This window comes from Oncorhynchus masou, unplaced genomic scaffold, assembly GCF_036934945.1.
Source record: "Oncorhynchus masou masou isolate Uvic2021 unplaced genomic scaffold, UVic_Omas_1.1 unplaced_scaffold_666, whole genome shotgun sequence".
Lineage (NCBI taxonomy): Eukaryota > Metazoa > Chordata > Actinopteri > Salmoniformes > Salmonidae > Oncorhynchus > Oncorhynchus masou.
This window is the reverse complement of record NW_027013106.1, coordinates 146,266-166,235: the sequence shown is the minus strand read 5'-3', so window position 1 is coordinate 166,235 and position 19,970 is coordinate 146,266. Positions and strand designations below refer to the sequence as shown.

At 42.9% G+C, this 19,970-nt stretch overlaps 2 protein-coding genes across 6 annotated transcripts in view; one reads left to right on the top strand and one right to left on the bottom strand.

Moving 5' to 3' along the window:
* The window catches only part of LOC135536809 (gastrula zinc finger protein XlCGF52.1-like), a 171,545-nt gene that overhangs the window by 83,068 nt on the left and 68,507 nt on the right, over nt 1-19,970 (top strand). The gene's annotated exons all lie outside the window — the stretch shown is intronic.
* The window catches only part of LOC135536814 (gastrula zinc finger protein xLCGF3.1-like), a 54,689-nt gene that overhangs the window by 13,616 nt on the left and 21,103 nt on the right, over nt 1-19,970 (bottom strand). For 2 of the 5 annotated variants that reach the window (XM_064963060.1, XM_064963058.1), the window contains exons 2-3: nt 9,204-9,421; nt 1,143-6,644 (exon numbers count right to left, since the gene is read on the bottom strand). In XM_064963060.1, the coding sequence (XP_064819132.1) occupies nt 5,629-6,644; nt 9,204-9,408 (1,221 nt within the window). In that variant the 5' untranslated portion in view covers nt 9,409-9,421 and the 3' untranslated portion in view covers nt 1,143-5,628. Of the gene's footprint in view, nt 6,645-9,203; nt 9,422-14,095; nt 14,150-18,332; nt 19,230-19,793; nt 19,902-19,970 lie in introns of those variants that run through there. The other 3 variants (XM_064963057.1, XR_010455066.1, XR_010455064.1) reach the window with 3 other exon arrangements.

Genomic DNA, 19,970 nt, shown 5'->3' with positions numbered 1-19,970 from the left:
GTATATTTAAAACCAAATACTTTTACTCAAGGAGCATTTTACTGGGCGACTTTCTATTAAGGTATCTTTACTTTTACTCAAGTATGACAGCTGGGTACTTTTTCCACCACTGGCTATTGGTTCACTGTAATTACAAGTAAGTACCCCTCAAGATAGACTTCATTATCACCGGCCAAATCCTGTGTAACACCTAGTAATTACATTGTACTTGTGCAGATATTAAATATACTCTGTGTTGTACTAGTGTATTTGTTATGTCACTTCCACAGGCTTTAAATTGAGGGCCAGGTTGTCAGGGTGGGTAATGTACAGGTACACATGAATTACTCCTAAAGATACACTTCATTTTAACTAGCTAAATCCTGTGTAAGAAGTAGAAATTACATTGCCTAAATACAAACATCACATGTGCTTTGAATGTTTCTTATTCCTCATCTGGGATGACACTTGTATTATATTTGTTTTCGTAAACTCTACCAAATTAACCCAGATCGGATGCTTTATTTTGGGGGCTAGTGCTAGCAACAGCGTTGACTGTAGATATATTTTGAACAGTGCACATTAATGTTTAAGTAATTACATTTTTTTATTTTACCAGGGAAGTTGACTGAGAACACGTTCTCATTTACAGCAACAACCTGGGGAATAGTTACAGGGGAGAGGAGGGAGGATGAATGAGCCTGGAAGCTGGGGATGATTAGAGGGCCATGATGGTCAGAATGATAATTTAGCCTGGACCCCAGGGTTAACACCCCTACTCTTACGATAAGTAAGAGAAAGGTAACACAAGCTTCCTCTCTGGTTCCATTCCTCAATAGTAACTGGGTCATTATTGATTTGTGTGAATGCAGTCCCTGGACTTTGGTACCATATACAACTCTTTAAAATGACAATACTTTTCCCCATTTTATTTAACAAGAAACATATGTAAGTCCTTTATACTGCAAAACATCTATTTGTGTGCATTGTAGCAATTACTGGTGGCTAGCAAATTGGCTTGTCCCCATGGTGATGTGTAAATGTGTAGTGACATGTTTTGAGTAGATAATAGACATGTAAATTATTTTGAATTCCACGAATTAAACAAAAACATTGTATTTTATGTATAGATAACCCAGAAAACAAAGGTTTGACTGCACAAATTCATGTAGCATGTTTATTTTTCATTGGTATATCAATTAATTTCATTAGTTATCCAAATACCTGAATCAATGACTAAAATAATGAATCTAGTGTTAAAAGACAATTTAATAAAACACATGTAGTCATTTCATAGCCTGTGTATAATCAAACAAGAATCCACCCAAAGTAATGGTGAAAACTGATCATCACACCATCTCTATCTGATACATGTACAGTTGAAGTCAGAGGTTTACATACACCTTAGCCAAATACATTTAAACTCAGTTTTTCACAATTCCTGACATTTAATCCCAGTAAAAATTCCCTGTCTTAGGTCAGTTAGGATCACCACTTTATTTTAAGAATGTGAAATGTCAGAATAATAGTTGAGAGAATGATTTATTTCAGCTTTTATTTCTTTCATCGCATTCCCAGTGGGTCAGAAGTTTACATGCACTCAATTAGTATTTGGTAGCATTGACTTTAAATTGTTTAACTTGGGTCAAATGTTTCGGGGAGTCTTCCACAAGCTTCCCACAATAAGTTGGGTGAATTCTGGCCCATTCCTCCTGACAGAGCTAGTGTAATGGAGTCAGATTTGTAGGCCTCCTTGCTCGCATATGCTTTTTCAGTTCTGCCCACACATTTTCTATAGGATTGAGGTCAGGGCTTTGTGATGTCCACTCCAATACCTTGATTTTGTTGTCCTTAAGCCATTTTGCAAGTATGCTTGGGGTCATTGTCATTGTCCATTTGGAAGACCCATTTAACCTGACTGATGTCTTGAGATGTTGTTTCAATTTATCGACATAATTTTCCACCCTCATGATGCCATCTATTTTGTGAAGTGCATCAGTCCCTCCTGCAGCAAAACACCCCCACAACATGATGCTGCCACCCCCGTGCTTCACGGTTGGGATGGTGTTCTTCGGCTTGTAAGCCTCCCTCTTTTTCCTCCAAACATAACGATGGTCATTATGGCCAAACAGTTCTACTTTTGTTTCATCAAACCAGTGGACGTTTCTCCAAAAAGTACAATCTTTGTCCCCAAGTGCAGTTGCAAACCGTAGTCTTGCTTTTTCATGGTTGTTTTGGAGCAGTGGCTTTTTCCTTGCTGAGCGGCCTTTCAGGTTTTGTTGATATAGGACTTTTTACTGTGGATATAGATACTTTTGTACCTATCTTCTCCAGCATCTTCACAAGGTCCTTTGCTGTTGTTCTGGGATTGACTTGCACATTTCGCACCAAAGTACATTCATCTCTAGGAGACAGAACGCGTCTCCTTCCTGAGCGGTATAACGGCTGCGTGGTCCCATGGTGTTTGTACTTGCGTACTATTGTTTGTACAGATGAACGTGGTACCTTCAGGTGTTTGGAAATTGCTCCCAGGGATGAACCAGACTTGTGAAGGTCTACAATTTATTTTCTGAGGTCTTGGCTGATATCTATTGATTTTCCCATGATGTCAAGCAAAGAGGCACTGAGTTTGAAGGTAGACCTTGAAATACATCCACAGGTACCCCTACAATTGACTCAAAGGATGTCAATTAGCCTATCAGAAGCCATGACATAATTTTCTAGAATTTTCCAAGCTGTTTAAAGGCACAGTCAACTTAGTGTATGTAAACCTCTGACCCACTGGAATTGTGATGCAGTGAATTATAAGTGAAATAATCGGTCTGTAAACAATTGTTGGAAAAACAACTTGTGTCATGCACAAAGAAGATGTCCTAACCGACATGCCAAAACTATAGTTTGTTAACAAGAAATGTGTGGTGTGGTTGAAAAACAAGTTTTAATGACTCCAACCGAAGTGTATGTAAACTACCAAATTCAACTGTATCTCCCAACTAATTCCCACAGAGAACTGCAGAGGGGCAACTGTCAGAGACAACTTGGTGTCAGAGCAAAACGTACTATATGGAGAGAAAAAAAACAACATACCACACAATTTAGTATGTTATGTTACATTACATTGGCCTATAACTGTAAAACAATTTGTAGGATGTATAGTATGTTACGAATTACATATCATACAATATGTTACAATTTTCTACACGTATGATATTTTACGAATTCCAATTTGTTGTTGCTAACATTAACATGGTAAGCAGACTATATACACAAGTATGAGGACATCCCTTCAAATTGTGGATTTGGCTATTTCAGCCACACCCGTTGCTGACAGAAGTATACAAATCTAGCATACAGCCATGCATTCTCCATAGACAAACATTGGCAGTAGAATAGCCTTACTGAAGAGCTTAGTGACTTTCAATGTGGCACCGCCAGTTCATCAAATGTCTGCCCTGCTTGAGGACCGCCGAGTGCTGAAGCATGTACAAATTATCTGTCCTCGGTTGCATCACTCACAATCAAGTTCCAAACTGCTTCTGGAAGCAATGTCAACAAGAACTGTTCGTTGGGAGCTTCATAAAATGGTTTTCCATGGATGAGCAGCAGCACACATGCCTAAGATCACCATGCGCAATGCCAAGCGTTGGCTGGAGTGGTGTAAAACTAAACGCCATTGGACTGACGCAGTGGAAACATGTTCTCTGGAGTGATGAATCACGCTTCATCATCTAGCAGTCCGATGGACAAATCTGGGTTTGGTGGATGCCAGGAGAACGCTACCTGCCCCAATGCATAGTGCCAACTGTAAAGTTTGGCGGAGGAAAACTAATGGTCTGGGGCTGTTTTTCATGGTTCGGACTAGTTCCCTTTGTTCCAGTGAAGGGAAATCTTAACGCTACAGCATACAATGACATTATAGATGATTCTGTGCTGCCAACTTTGTGGCAACAGTTTGGGGAAGGCCCTTTCCTGTTTCAGCGTGACAATGCCCCCGAGCACAAATAGACGTTCATACACAAATGGTTTGTCGAGATCAGTGTGGAAGAACTTGACTGGCCTGCACAGAGCCCTGACCTTAACCTCATCGAACACCTTTGGGATGAATTGAAACGTTGACTGCGAGCCAGACCTAATCGCCCAACTAATGCTCTTGTGGCTAAATGGAAAAAATCCCCAGAGCAATGTTCCAACATCTAGTGGGAAGCCTTCCCAGAAGAGTGTAACCCGTTATTGCAGCAAAAGGGGGACCAAGTCCATATTAATGCCCATGATTTTGGAATGAGATGTTCGACGAACAGGTGCCCACATACACTACCGTTCAAAGATTGTTGTTTTTTGTCCATTAAATAACATCGAATTGATCAGAAATACAGTGCAGTCTCAACGTCAACAGTGAAGAGGCGACTCCGGGATGCTGGCCATCTAGGCAGAGTTCCTCTGTCAAGTGTCTGTGTTCTTTTGCCCATCTTAATCTTTTCTTTTTATTGGCCAGTCTGAGATATGTCTTTTCTTTGCAACTCTGCCTAGAAGGCCAGCATCCCGGAGTCGCCTCTTCACTGTTGACGTTGAGACTGGTGTTTTGCGGGTACTATTTAATGAAGCTTCCAGTTGAGGACTTGTGAGGCATCCGTTTCTCAAACTAGGCACTCTAATGTACTTGTCGTCTTGCTCAGTTGTGCACCAGGGCCTCCCACGCCTAATTCTATTCTGGTTAGGTCCAGTTTGTGCTGTTCTGTGAAGGTAGTACACAGCGTTGTATGAGATTTTCAGTTTCTTGGCAATTTCTCGCATGGAATAGCCTTCATTTCTCAGAACAAGAATAGAATTTCAGAAGAAAGTTATTTGTTTCTGGCCATTTTGAGCCTGTAATCAAACTCACAAATGCTGATGCTCCAGATACTCAACTAGTCCAACTTAGCACAGCTAAAAACGGTTGTGCTGGTTAACATAATTGCAAAAGGGGTTTCTATTGATCATTTAGCCTTTTTCAAGTTTATCACTTTAATCGCTAACACAACGTGCCATTGGAACACAGGTTGCTGATAATGGGCCTCTGTACGCGTATGTAGATTATTCATAAAAAATCTGCCGTTTCCAACGACAATAGTAATTTACAACATTAACAATGTCTACACTGATCAATTTGATGTTATATAAAAAAGACAAAAAAAAATAGCTTTTCTTTCAAAAACAAGGACATTTCTAAGTGACCCCAAACTTTTGAACGGTATACTTTTGGTCATGTAGTGTAGTTGCAAAGTTGCTTATTAGCTCAAATTGTCCGTGATGAGATTTGAACACGCAACCGTTGGGTTGCTAGACTTTCATGTTTTTGCTGATCCACCCGACCAACCACTATCCTATTGTTTTTGCCTTAAAAGGGACATTTTAAAATGTTCCAACTTCATATTTATCATCCCCAGCACCACCCCAACATCAACATATGTGAAAATGGCGCGTTTCTATCTTTTGGAGAAAGATGATTTCCAATGTCATAATTCTATAACACTCCCTTTCCTCTGCACAGTTCTCTCACATTGAGAAACAATAGCATAGAACACTTGTAATCCTTTCTTCTTCTTCTTGATCCAATTCACTGTTACCACTTCTTTTACGAGATGAGGATTAATCAATGGAGTGACTTTAATCTTAGCTGGTCTGAGAGAAGTGATGAGGCTTCTCTCCTTTATGTATACATTGATGTGTTTTTAAGGTAGCCAATCGGGAAAAACTCTTCCCACAGTCAGAACAGCAGTAAGGCTTCTCTCCTGTGTGTGTTCTCCGATGAACTTTTAGCTCAGTTGATGTGGTGAAGCATTTTCCACAGTCAGAACAGGAGTAAGGCTTCTCTCCTTTATGTATACGTTGGTGTGTTTTTAAGTTGCCCTGTTGGGAGAAACTCTTCCCACAGACAGAGCAGGAGTAAGGCTTCTCTCCTGTGTGTATTCGCTGGTGACATTTTAATATATCCAAATGGGTGAAACTCTTCCCACAGTCAGAGCAGGAGTAAGGCTTCTCTCCTGTGTGTATTCGCTGGTGACATTTTAAGTTGCTCTGTTGAGAGAAACTCTTCCCACAGTCAGAGCAGCAGTAAGGTTTCTCTCCTGTGTGTGTTCTCTGATGAACTCTTAACTCAGCTGATGTTATGAAGCATTTTCCACAGTCAGAGCATAAGTAATGCTTCTTTCCTGTATGTATATGTTGGTGGGTTTGTAAGTGGCTCTGTTGAGAAAAACTCGCCCCACAGTCAGAGCAAAAGTAAGGCTTCTCACCGGCGTGTATTTTTAGATGTGTTTTTAAGTTGCTTGATACGGAGAAACTCTTCCCACAGTCAGAGCATGAGTAAGGCTTCTCTCCTGTGTGTATACGTTGGTGTGTTTTTAGGCTGCTCTGTTGAGAGAAACTCTCTCCACAGTCAGAGCAGGAGTAAGGTTTTTCTCCAGTGTGGACTCGCAGATGAACTGTCAGAGCCTGTGATGTTGTGAAACTCTTCCCACAGTCAGTGCAGGAATACAGATTCTCTCCTGTGTGTATTTTTAGGTGTACTTCTAGTTTTGATTGAATTGGGAAAATCTCCTCACAATGTGGGCAGTGGTGAGACCTCTTAGCTCTGTGATCTTCCTGCTGTTGCTCTCCAGATGTAGAGAATGTCTCAACATGGTCTCCTGTGTGAACAACATCAGAAGAACCGGTCAGTTGGTGTGTTATACATATGACTTCATATCAGTAGGCTGTACAATACAGGAAATAAAGCTATTAGGGCTGTCCCGACAATTTAAAATAAAATCCTGGTCGACCGAGAGTCTTGTTTTCTTTCTTCCAAATGTTTACATTTTAAAACGTGTATTTTTTCATACATATGTGTTGAAATAAAATTACTCAAGAGGCAGACAGAGATCAATATAGCCTAACCAGAAGTATAAAGAAATATATATTCCCGACTCTTCCTCCCGCTGCTGCTGGCCTTCCGTTATGCTCCTGACGTTGCCGGTCGGCAACCTTTTCCAGACAGGCGTGAATCAGACTGATGTCTCATGTATCATACATTTTTTATAAATACAGTATCAATCAAAAGTTGACACACCCACTCATTCAAGGGTATTTCTTTATTTTTTACTATTTTCTATATTGTATAATAATAGTGAAGACATCAAAACTTTGAAATAACACATGGAATAATGTATTAACCAAAAAAAGTGAAATCAAAATATATTTTATATTTGAGATTCTCCAAAGTAGCCACCCTTTGCCTTGATGACAGCTTTGCACACTCTTGGCATTCTCTCAACCAGCTTCATGAGGGAGTTACCTGGAATGCATTTCAATTAACATGTTTACCTGTCTTCCAGCTTCACCTCAGATGGCAGACCAAATAAATGCTTCACAGAGTTCAACAGACACACCTCAACATCAACATTTCTGAGGAGACTGTGTGAATCAGACCTTCATGGTTGAATTGCTGCAAAGAAACCACTACTAAAGGACACCAATGATAAGAAGAGACTTGCTTCGGCCAAGAAACACGAGCAATGGAAATTAGACCGGTGGAAATCTGTCCTTTGGTCTGATGAGTCCAAATGTGAGATTTCTGGTTCTAACCTCTGTCTTGGTGAGACGCACACTAGGTGAACAGATTATCTCCACATGTGTGGTTCCCACCAAGAAGCATGGAGGAAAGGCTGTGATGGTGCTTTCCTGGTGACACTGTCATTGATTTATTTAGAATTCAAGTCGCACTTAACCCGCATGGCTACCACAGCACTCTGCAGCGATACGCCATCCCATCTGTTTTGCGGGGGATTATCATTTGTTTTTCAACAGGCAAATGACCCAAAACACACCTCCAGGAGTGATGGAGTGCTGCATCAGATGACCTGGCCTCCACAATCACCCGACATCTACCCAACCCAATGGTCTGGGATGAGTTGGAGCGCAGAGTGAAGGAAAAGCATCCAAGAAGTGCTCAACATATGTGGGAACTCCTTCAAGACTGTTGGAAAAACACTCCATGTGAAGCTGGTTGAGAGAATGCCATCGGATGGGGCCACAGTGTCTCCTGACCCCTCCTGTCTCAGTCTCCAGTATTTATGCTGCAGTAGTTTGTGTGTCAGGGGGCTAGGGTCAGTCTGTTATATTTGGAGTATTTCTCCTGTCTTATCCTGTGTCCTGTGCAAATTTAAGTATTCTCTCTAATTCTCTCTTTCTTTATCTCAGAGGACCTGAGCCCTAGGCCCATGCCTCTGGACTACCTGGCATGACGACTCCTTGCTGTCCCCAGTCCACCTGGCCGTGCTGCTGCTCCAGTTTTAACTGTTCTGCCTGTGGCTATGGAACCCTGCCTGACCTGTTCACCAGACGTGCTACCTGTCCCAGGCCTTTCAACTCTCTAGAGACAGCAGGAGCGGTAGAGATACTTTCAATGATCGGCTATGAAAAGCCAACTGACATGAGGTGCTGACCTGTTGTACCCTCGACAACCACTGTGATTATTATTATTTGACAATACTGGTCATTTATGAACATTTGAACATCTTGGCCATGTTCTGTCGTAATCTCCACCCGGCACAGCCAGAAGAGGACTGGCCACCCCTCATAGCCTGGTTCCTCTCTAGGTTTCTTCCCAGGTTTTGTCCTTTCTTGGGAGTTTTTCCTAGCCACCGTGCTTCTACACCTGCATTGCTTGCTGTTTGGGGTTTTAGGCTGGGTTTCTGTGCAGCACTTTGAGATATCAGCTGATGTTAGAAGGGCTATATAAAGACATTTAAATATATTTTGATTTGTGTGTCCAAACTTTTGACTGGACCTGTATATAAGCTAATTATATATTTCCCGCTGCTCGATTAAAAAAAGCTTAGTAGACCAACAGTTTATCTATCGAACAATCAATTGACCAGTCGACTAAATGGGGTCTCAGTCCTAAAAGCTGTTCAACAGTTGAGGGCAAAAAGGGGATGAGTCATATCATCTTCCACTCACTATCACAAGGGTTAGAAACTACACAGACTCATTTCATATCATCCTCCACTCACTATCACAAGGGTTAGTAACTACACAGACTAATTTCATATCATCCTCCACTCACTAACACAAGGGTTAGAAACTACAGGCTCATTTCATAGAACTTGTTCAAGGATGTGTTAGGTTTCATTCTGTAAATCTGTCATATCAATAACTTATGGAGGTCTAACTTATGAAGATAACGTATAGACAGAACCTGCTCTTACCATCATAAACAGATTCCCCAATCTCCTCCTCCTCCTCTTCATCTTTAATGTTGACATTCAGCTCCAGTGTTTGACTGCAGTCTTCCAGCTTCACTGATGTCATCTCTGGATCCTGCAGTGCAAACTGGACTCCACTGTCACAATCTGGACCCAGTGACTGTAGACTGGGTTTGTCTTCACTTTTGATGTTACCGGCCTCAGACATGATTGGAGTTGGCCTGTAGTAATGAAGAGAAAATGGCCCCCCCAAAAGTTATTGTCTTGAGAGTTCTGGTACTTTCTTTATTCTCAAAAAATGATATTAGATCAGGTAGCTAAACATTGAAAATAAACTATTTATTCATTTCACATTAGACAAAGTGCACACTTTAAATTACAGTGCACTTAACCTATAGTATATTTCCTAAATTCACAAAAATGCATAAATGACTCAAAAACCATTTAGTACAAGATCACAGTATGTTTCAGGCAGCACTATGTACTATTTTCCTGAATAACCTTGTCTTCACTGTATTATTTAACTCCAATTGTATTTTCTGTTCACACCATTGAAACATTTATAGATAAAGATGGAAACAACTGAATGTGTCTGAATATTAGTACTAGAGGTCGACCGATTAATCGGAATGGCCGATTAATTAGGCCGATTTCAAGTTTTCGTAACAATCGGAAATCAGTATTTTTGGGCGCCGAGTTGCCGATATAAAAAAAGAAAAACATTCATTCAAACAGCACTTTCGTGTATTTTGCTAGCAGCTCTTCGTTGTGACTTCAAGCCTATCAACTCCCGAGATGAGGCTCGTGTAACCGAAGTGAAATGACACGCTAGTTAGCGCGCTAATTGTCGTTGTGTTGCTGGTTCGAGCCCAGGGAGGAGCGAGGAGAGGGATGGAAGCTATACTGTTACACTGGCAATACTAAAGTGCCTATAAGAACATCCAATCGTCAAAGGTTAATGAAATACAAATGGCATAGAGGGAAATAGTCCTATAATTCCTATAATAACTACAACCTAAAACTTCTTACCTGGTAATATTGAAGACTCATGTTAAAAGGAACCACCAGCTTTCATATGTTCTCATGTTCTGAGCAAGGAACTGAAACGTTAGCTTTCTTACATGGAACATATTGCACTTTTACTTTCTTCTCCAACACTTTGTTTTTGCATTATTTAAACCAAATTGAACAAGTTTCATTATTTACTTGAGGCTAAATTGATTTTATTGATGTATTGTATTAAGTTAAAACAAGCGTTAATTCAGTATTGTTGTAATTGTCATTATCACAAATAAAATAAAATAAAATAAAAATTGGCCTATTAATCGGTATCGGCTTTTATGGTCCTCCAATAATCGGTATCGGCATTGAAAAATCATGCTGGAGTCCTGAACCAATTAGTGTCATTCAGTTATTGGCCACTAGATGGCAGTGTTCAATATTTTAATATTTACAAACCATAGCACACAAGTTGAAGAAGACAGGGCACTAATAATTGGCTGATTACTCCTAACCCATAAGAATCCCCACACATTTGCCTCAATGACAATGTCCATGCTAAAACTGGTTACATAGAGGTTGAGTCTTCTATCCATCTCTATGCTCGATGCAGACACAGGCTGGTCCTGGCTGAAATACCGCCCTCCTCCTATGAACTACAATAGTCCCAGTAAGCAAAAAAACATCTAAAATACTTATTTTTCCAAACGTTGAAGTTAGATTCATTTTAGGTTATGACTGAAAGTTGAAAAGTCATATCTGCACATTTAAAATAAGTATTTTCTGTACGTTGAAATCAGTTAATTGAAAGTTGAAAAGACGTCTTGAGTGCACAACATTAGAGTAAAGTAGGGTACAACACAGTACATTAAACTCTACTATACCCAGGGCTCGGCGATATATACACTGCTCAAAAAAATAAAGGGAACACTTAAACAACACAATGTAACTCCAAGTCAATTACACTTCTGTGAAATCAAACTGTCCACTTAGGAAGCAACACTGATGGACAATAAATTTCACATGCTGTTGTGCAAATGGAATAGACAACAGGTGGAAATTATAGGCAATTAGAAAGACACCCCCAATAAAGGAGTGGTTCTGCAGGTGGTGACCACAGACCACTTCTCAGTTCCTATGCTTCCTGGCTGATGTTTTGGTCACCTTTGAATGCTGGCGGTGCTTTCACTCAAGTGGTAGCATGAGACGGAGTCTCCAACCCACACAAGTGGCTCAGGTTGTGCAGCTCATCCAGGATGGCACATCAATGCGAGCTGTGGCAAGAAGGTTTGCTGTGTCTGTCAGCGTAGTGTCCAGAGCATGGAGGCGCTACCAGGAGACAGGGCAGTACATCAGGAGACGTGGAGGAGGCCATAGGAGGGCAACAACCCAGCAGCAGGACCGCTACCTCCGCCTTTGTGCAAGGAGGAGCACTGCCAGAGCCCTGCAAAGTGACCTCCAGCAGGCCACAAATGTGCATGTGTCTGCTCAAACGGTCAGAAACAGACTCCATGAGGGTGGTATGAGGGCTCGACGTCCACAGGTGGGGGTTGTGCTTACAACGTTTGGCATTTGCCAGGGAACACCAAGATTGACAAATTCGCCACTGTGCTCTTCACAGATGAAAGCAGGTTCACACTGAGCACATGTGACAGAGTCTGGAGACGCCGTGGAGAACATTCTGCTGCCTGCAACATCCTCCAGCATGACCGGTTTGGCGGTGGGTCAGTCATGGTGTGGGGTGGCATTTCTTTGGGGGGCCGCATAGCCCTCCATGTACTCGCCAGAAGTAACCTGACTGCCATTAGGTACCGAGATGAGATCCTCAGACCCCTTGTGAGACCATATGCTGGTGCGGTTGGCCCTGGGTTCCTCCTAATGCAAGACAATGCTAGACCTCATGTGGCTGGAGTGTCAGCAGTTCCTGCAAGAGGAAGGCATTGATGCTATGGACTGGCCCGCCCGTTCCCCAGACCTGAATCCAATTGAGCACATCTGGGACATCATGTCTCGCTCCATCCACCAACGCCACGTTGCACCACAGACTGTCCAGGAGTTGGCGGATGCTTTAGTCCAGGTCTGGGAGGAGATCATCCGCCACCTCATCAGGAGCATGCCCAGGCATTGTAGGGAGGTCATACAGACACGTGGAGGCCACACACACTACTGAGCCTCATTTTGACTTGTTTTAAGGACATTACATCAAAGTTGGATCAGCCTGTAGTGTGGTTTTCCACTTTAATTTTGAGTGTGACTCCAAATCCAGACCTCCATGGGTTGATACTTTTGATTTCCATTGATAATTTTCATGTGATTTTGTTGTCAGCACATTCAACTATGTAAAGAAAAAAGTAGTTAATAAGAATATTTCATTCATTCAGATCTAGGATGTGTTATTTTAGTGTTCCCTTTATTTTTTTGAGCAGTGTAGAATTAATTTAAATGTATATTTTTGAGCTAAATTCCAAATGCCTGTATTTACTTTCATTTTCATGAGTGTTTATGTCCTCTTGTTGTCAAATTGTATTTTTGCTCCTCTGTGCCATGTGCACCTTCCCATTTACACCAGAGATCTGTATATAATGACAAGATGCACGTCTCCACCCTAACAATGGGAGTTGTTGTCCCAAAGGCAGGAAGGCAGGCAACAAGGTTAGGTCCAAAACAAGCCCATAGAAACACATTGGGCTTATTTTGGACAGAATTTAGCGAGAGTGAGAATTTAGCGAGAGTGAAACCTCTTGCTTCGCCTCTTTCTCAATGACTTACACACACCAAGCCCCTCCCCCTGACCTTCACGACAACAAATTTGTGAGATCACATCTTCCGCTCTGGCAAGCGGTTTAAAATAGCTATTTACATTTTTGGTTTAGTCCAAAATAATGGTTCATATTGACACCAAAACACATTGAGACATTATTTTACTGTAATAGAGAAGTTACATTTTCTATCAAAACCCTTTTTATGTCTCAACTACTCAGATTGAGAGCAGAGTTACACTACTAAAACCAGGGTATCAATGAACATTTATTCTGGAAAATGAATGCTCAGATTGTCTCGTACGGTATTGGTACCGCTAGCAGCATTTTAGCCAAAGGCTTTTATACTAGCTGTCTAGTCTGTGTTGATTATTATTATACTTTTTTGGGGGGTGGTAGATCAGCTTTAATATTGCAGACAGATTGTGGCTTCCATCATTGTAATTGTCTGCATTTCCAATTCCCCATAAAAAATGTAAATATACACAGTACCTTGTCAAACGCTTGGGCACACCCACTCATTCAAGGGTTTTTCTTGATTTGACTATTTTCTACATTGTAGAATAATAGTGAAGACATCCAAGCATTCTAACAATGTTTATTGTTGCCTAATCCTAATTTGAAATGATTCCACTAATTTGTATCAGCTCGCATTGCTTTCAATGAGGGTATTTTATGTTGAGGGCGAACCGCAAATTCCATTATTGTGGCTAATCGTTATTCTGGCTAATTTCACATAGCTCTGGACAAGCGGTACCAGGGCTGCTTCCAGGAGGGGGACGGAGACGTTGGCCACATTCAGATAGAAATGTATTATGTAGAACAAACATGCCTCTGATTCTAAGGAATCATCTCAGTTCTATTCAGGCCATTTCTATCTGCAACTTTCCACGTGTTTGTACTGAAGATCCCCAGGAGAACACGACGGAGTTATGTATGAACCTGGAAAGCCTCACAAATTAATGTGTGGTGGACCCCGCTCCGTGTGCTTGTAAAATATTTTTTTATCGCGTTCTTCACTCACTCGGTTTGACAGAGAAATTACACAAAACCTTTCCCAAACGTGATAATATCTCGAGGATTTGTTATATAATACGTTATTTCGATAATAGACTGTTTAAACGTGCTATTACATACCTGTAGTAATAAAGCGAAACGCACAACAACGTTCTGTTGTTTTCTTTACTTCGAAGAATTTGTGGCAGTCAACCCGGAACTTCCTGTTTCCCACTACCGTAGTGCAACAGCGACATGTATTGGACTGATGGACTAACTACTGATAAAGCATGTAAAATATAAAGGGAACTTGATGAGCAAGACAAATAAACCTTGGTTCAAGAAAACTAAAGGTGTGTCTGTTTTAATGTCTACGTTTTTCAAACATTACATATGCATTGTATATGGTCTCTGTGGAAGGCCACAGAGATAATGCCAGTTGAATAATGTTTACATATCTTGCATTACTCATCTCATACGTATGTATTCTATATTATCTATTGCATCTTAGCCTATGCCGCTCTGACATTGCTTATCCATATATTCATATATATTCTTATTCCATTCCTTTACTTATATTTGTGTGTATTAGGTATTTGTTGTGGAATTGCTAGATATTACTTGCTGGATATTGTTGCACAGTCGGAACTAGAAGCACACACATTTCGTTACACTCGCAATAACATCTGTTAACCATGTGTATGTGATCAATAACAATTTATTTGGAAGATGAAGAACCTCATCTAAGACAATTGTGTAGCCTAGACCGATTTTCTAGGTTAGCTAGCCAGCTATTGTCGTTCTTTTAAGGTAACGTAACGCAATCAACCTGCTAGCTAGCCAGCTAGCCCCCGAATAGCAGCACTGTAGAAACTATTACACTCGACGGAACGACTTGATTAGTGTAGTGTCAACATCGCAGCCACTACCAGCTAGCCTACTCCAGCAGTACTGTATCATTTCAATCATTTTAGTCAATAAGATTCTTGCTACGTAAGCTTAACTTTCTGAACATTCGAGACGTGTAGTCCACTTGTCATTCCAATCTCCTTTGCATTAGCGTAGCCTCTTCTGTACCCTGTCAACTATGTGTCTATCTATCCCTGTTCTCTCCTCTCTGCACAGACCATACAAACGCTCCACACCGCGTGGCCGCGGCCACCCTAATCTGGTGGTCCCAGCGCGCACGACCCACGTGGAGTTCCTGGTCTCCGGTAGCCTCTGGAACTGCCGATCTGCGGCCAACAAGGCAGAGTTCATCTCAGCCTATGCCTCCCTCCAGTCCCTCGACTTCCTGGCACTGACGGAAACATGGATCACCACAGATAACACTGCTACTCCTACTGCTCTCTCTTCGTCCGCCCACGTGTTCTCGCACACCCCGAGAGCTTCTGGTCAGCGGGGTGGTGGCACCGGGATCCTCATCTCTCCCAAGTGGTCATTCTCTCTCTCTCCCCTTACCCATCTATCTATCGCCTCCTTTGAATTCCATGCTGTCACAGTTACCAGCCCTTTCAAGCTTAACATCCTTATCATTTATCGCCCTCCAGGTTCCCTCGGAGAGTTCATCAATGAGCTTGATGCCTTGATAAGCTCCTTTCCTGAGGACGGCTCATCTCTCACAGTCCTGGGCGACTTTAACCTCTCCACGTCTACCTTTGACTCATTCCTCTCTGCCTCCTTCTTTCCACTCCTCTCCTCTTTTGACCTCACCCTCTCACCTTCCCCCCCTACTCACAAGGCAGGCAATACGCTCGACCTCATCTTTACTAGATGCTGTTCTTCCACTAACCTCATTGCAACTCCCCTCCAAGTCTCCGACCACTACCTTGTATCCTTTTCCCTCTCGCTCTCATCCAACACTTCCCACACTGCCCCTACTCGGATGGTATCGCGCCGTCCCAACCTTCGCTCTCTCTCCCCCGCTACTCTCTCCTCTTCCATCCTATCATCTCTTCCCTCTGCTCATACCTTCTCCAACCTTTCTCCTGATTCTGCCTCCTCAACCCTCCTCTCTTCCCTTTCTGCATCCTTTGACTCTCTATGTCCCCTATCCTCCAGGCCGGCTCGGTCCTCCCCTCCCGCTCCGTGGCTCGATGACTCATTGCGAGCTCACAGAACAGAGCTCCGGGCAGCCGAGCGGAAATGGAGGAAAACTCGCCTCCCTGCGGACCTGGCATCCTTTCACTCCCTCCTCTCTACATTTTCCTCCTCTGTCTCTGCTGCTAAAGCCACTTTCTACCACTCTAAATTCCAAGCATCTGCCTCTAACCCTAGGAAGCTCTTTGCCACCTTCTCCTCCCTCCTGAATCCTCCTCCCCCCCCCCCTCCTCCCTCTCTGCAGATGACTTCGTCAACCATTTTGAAAAGAAGGTCGACGACATCCGATCCTCGTTTGCTAAGTCAAATGACACCGCTGGTTCTGCTCACACTGCCCTACCCTGTGCTCTGACCTCTTTCTCCCCTCTCTCTCCAGATGAAATCTCGCTTCTTGTGACGGCCGGCCGCCCAACAACCTGCCCGCTTGACCCTATCCCCTCCTCTCTTCTCCAGACCATTTCCGGGGACCTTCTCCCTTACCTCACCTCGCTCATCAACTCATCCCTGACCGCTGGCTACGTCCCTTCCGTCTTCAAGAGAGCGAGAGTTGCACCCCTTCTGAAAAAACCTACACTCGATCCCTCCGATGTCAACAACTACAGACCAGTATCCCTTCTTTCTTTTCTCTCCAAAACTCTTGAACGTGCCGTCCTTGGCCAGCTCTCCCGCGATCTCTCCCAGAATGACCTTCTTGATCCAAATCAGTCAGGTTTCAAGACTAGTCATTCAACTGAGACTGCTCTTCTCTGTATCACGGAGGCGCTCCGCACTGCTAAAGCTAACTCTCTCTCCTCTGCTCTCATCCTTCTAGACCTATCGGCTGCCTTCGATACTGTGAACCATCAGATCCTCCTCTCCACCCTCTCCGAGTTGGGCATCTCCGGCGCGGCCCACGCTTGGATTGCGTCCTACCTGACAGGTCGCTCCTACCAGGTGGCGTGGCGAGAATCTGTCTCCTCGCCACGCGCTCTCACCACTGGTGTCCCCCAGGGCTCTGTTCTAGGCCCTCTCCTATTCTCGCTATACACCAAGTCACTTGGCTCTGTCATAACCTCACATGGTCTCTCCTATCATTGCTATGCAGACGACACACAATTAATCTTCTCCTTTCCCCCTTCTGATGACCAGGTGGCGAATCGCATCTCTGCATGTCTGGCAGACATATCAGTGTGGATGACGGATCACCACCTCAAGCTGAACCTCGGCAAGACGGAGCTGCTCTTCCTCCCGGGGAAGGACTGCCCGTTCCATGATCTCGCCATCACGGTTGACAACTCCATTGTGTCCTCCTCCCAGAGCGCTAAGAACCTTGGCGTGATCCTGGACAACACCCTGTCGTTCTCAACCAACATCATGGCGGTGGCCCGTTCCTGCAGGTTCATGCTCTACAACATCCGCAGAGTACGACCCTGCCTCACACAGGAAGCGGCGCAGGTCCTAATCCAGGCACTTGTCATCTCCCGTCTGGATTACTGCAACTCGCTGTTGGCTGGGTTCCCTGCCTGTGCCATTAAACCCCTACAACTCATCCAGAACGCCGCAGCCCGTCTGGTGTTCAACCTTCCCAAGTTCTCTCACGTCACCCCGCTCCTCCGCTCTCTCCACTGGCTTCCAGTTGAAGCTCGCATCCGCTACAAGACCATGGTGCTTGCCTACGGAGCTGTGAGGGGAACGGCACCGCAGTACCTCCAGGCTCTGATCAGGCCCTACACCCAAGCAAGGGCACTGCGTTCATCCACCTCTGGCCTGCTCGCCTCCCTACCATTGAGGAAGTACAGTTCCCGCTCAGCCCAGTCAAAACTGTTCGCTGCTCTGGCCCCCCAATGGTGGAACAAACTCCCTCACGACGCCAGGACAGCGGAGTCAATCACCACCTTCCGGAGACACCTGAAACCCCACCTCTTCAAGGAATACCTAGGATAGGATAAGTAATCCTTCTCACCACCCCCCCTTAATGATTTAGATGCACTATTGTAATGTGGCTTTTCCACTGGATGTCAGAAGGTGAATTCACCAATTTGTAAGTCGCTCTGGATAAGAGCGTCTGCTAAATGACTTAAATGTAATGTAAATGTATCCACCCGAGCCACGGCCTGTTCCCCCTGCTACCATGTAGCAAGCAGAGACGGTACAGGTGCATCAAAGCTGGGACAGAGAATGAAACTGCTTCTATCTCCAGGCCATAAGACTGTTAAACAGACATCACTGATTTGATGTAGAGAATATTGGTGACTAGTAACTTGGCTTGTCCCAGTGTGGAGAGGTGTCATGACATGTATTGAGTAGATAAATACAGATATATTTATTTGAAATTCATGAATTAAACAAAAGCATTACATTTACTGTAAAGATAACCCCCAAAAACTACAATGACTCAGTAGATCATTAAAGTTACAGTACTCTAGCAGGTCTCACAGCTGCTTACGCTGACAAAACATGTTAGAGAATAGGTCAGATTTAGCTTTGTGATGCTCATTTCAACTTCCTGTCTTGTTCAGCTTCAGAAAAACAGCAAATATGTCACTTGAAACATTGTTTTTTGGTAATTCATTTTCCAAAAGAGAAGAGTTTGACCAGTACAAATGTACAAACTTTATTTTTAATTTGCAGATAAATTAAGCAGGTTTCAGTGAATACTGATCAGTAAAGAAAGGCTAACATTCTATAACGCTCCATTTCCTCTGCACAGTTCAATCACAGTGAGAAACAATAGGATTACAATAGAGTGTTCTACGATTTCTTGATAATTAAGTGAAGGAATGATTTCAATCTTAGATAGTCAGAGAACTGATGAGGAATCTCACATTTATGTATATGTTGGTGTGTTTTTAAGTGGCCATGTTGAGAGAAACTCTTCCAACAGTCAGAGCAGGAGTAAGACTTTTCTCCTGTGTGTGTATATGTTGGTGTCCTTTTAAGTTGCTTTGCTGGGAGAAACAGGAGTAAGACTTTTCTCCAGTGTTGAATGTTGAACTGTCAGATCCCTTGATATTTTGCAGCTCTTCCCACAGTCAGAGCAGGGATAAAGATTCTACATTGTCTGTATTTTTAGGTGTATTTTTAGCTTGATAGAATTGGAAAATCTCCTCACAACGTGGGAAGTGGTGAGATCTTTGAGCTCTGTGATCTTCCTGTAGTTGCTCTCTGGATGTAGATAATGTCTCAACATGGTCTCCTGTGTGAACAACATCCAAAGAACCAATCAGGTGGTGTGATGTACATTTCAATCAAAAAATATATAAAGCCTTTTTTACATCTGCAGTTGTCACAAAGTGCTTTACAGATACCCTAACCTAACGTATAAGGTGTAAAAAAAACAAACATTTTTGGTACCCTTCCCCAGATCTGTGCCTCCACACAATCCTGTCTCTGAGCTCTAAGGACAATTCATTTGACCTCATGGCTTGGTTTTTGCTCTGACCTGCACTGTCAACTGTGGGACCTTATATAGACAGGTGTCTGCCTTTCCAAATCATATCCAATCAACTGAATTTACCAATCAAGTTGTAGAAACATCTCAAAGATGATCAATGGAAACAGGATGCACCAGAGCTCAATTTCGAGTCTCATAGCAAAGGGTCTGAATATTTATTTAAATAAGGTATTGATGTTTAATTTTTTTGAAAAAAATATATCTAAAAACCTGTTTTCGCTCTGGCATTATGGGGTATCGTGTGTAGATTGTAGAGTGGAAATCTGTGGTAGAGAAGAATGTATGACAATTGAGACACTACGTTACCCTATTGAAAGATTAGTGGAATCTGTGTGGGTAGCTGGACATGTCAGGTGACAGAGGAATGGATGAGACTGAGGCAGGAATTTGTGGATTCATGGACGCACAGAACTTCTGGATCAGACAGAGTTAAGGAAGAGAAAGCAGTGAGCTCAGGCGATAGCAATATCCTCCTTTTATGGA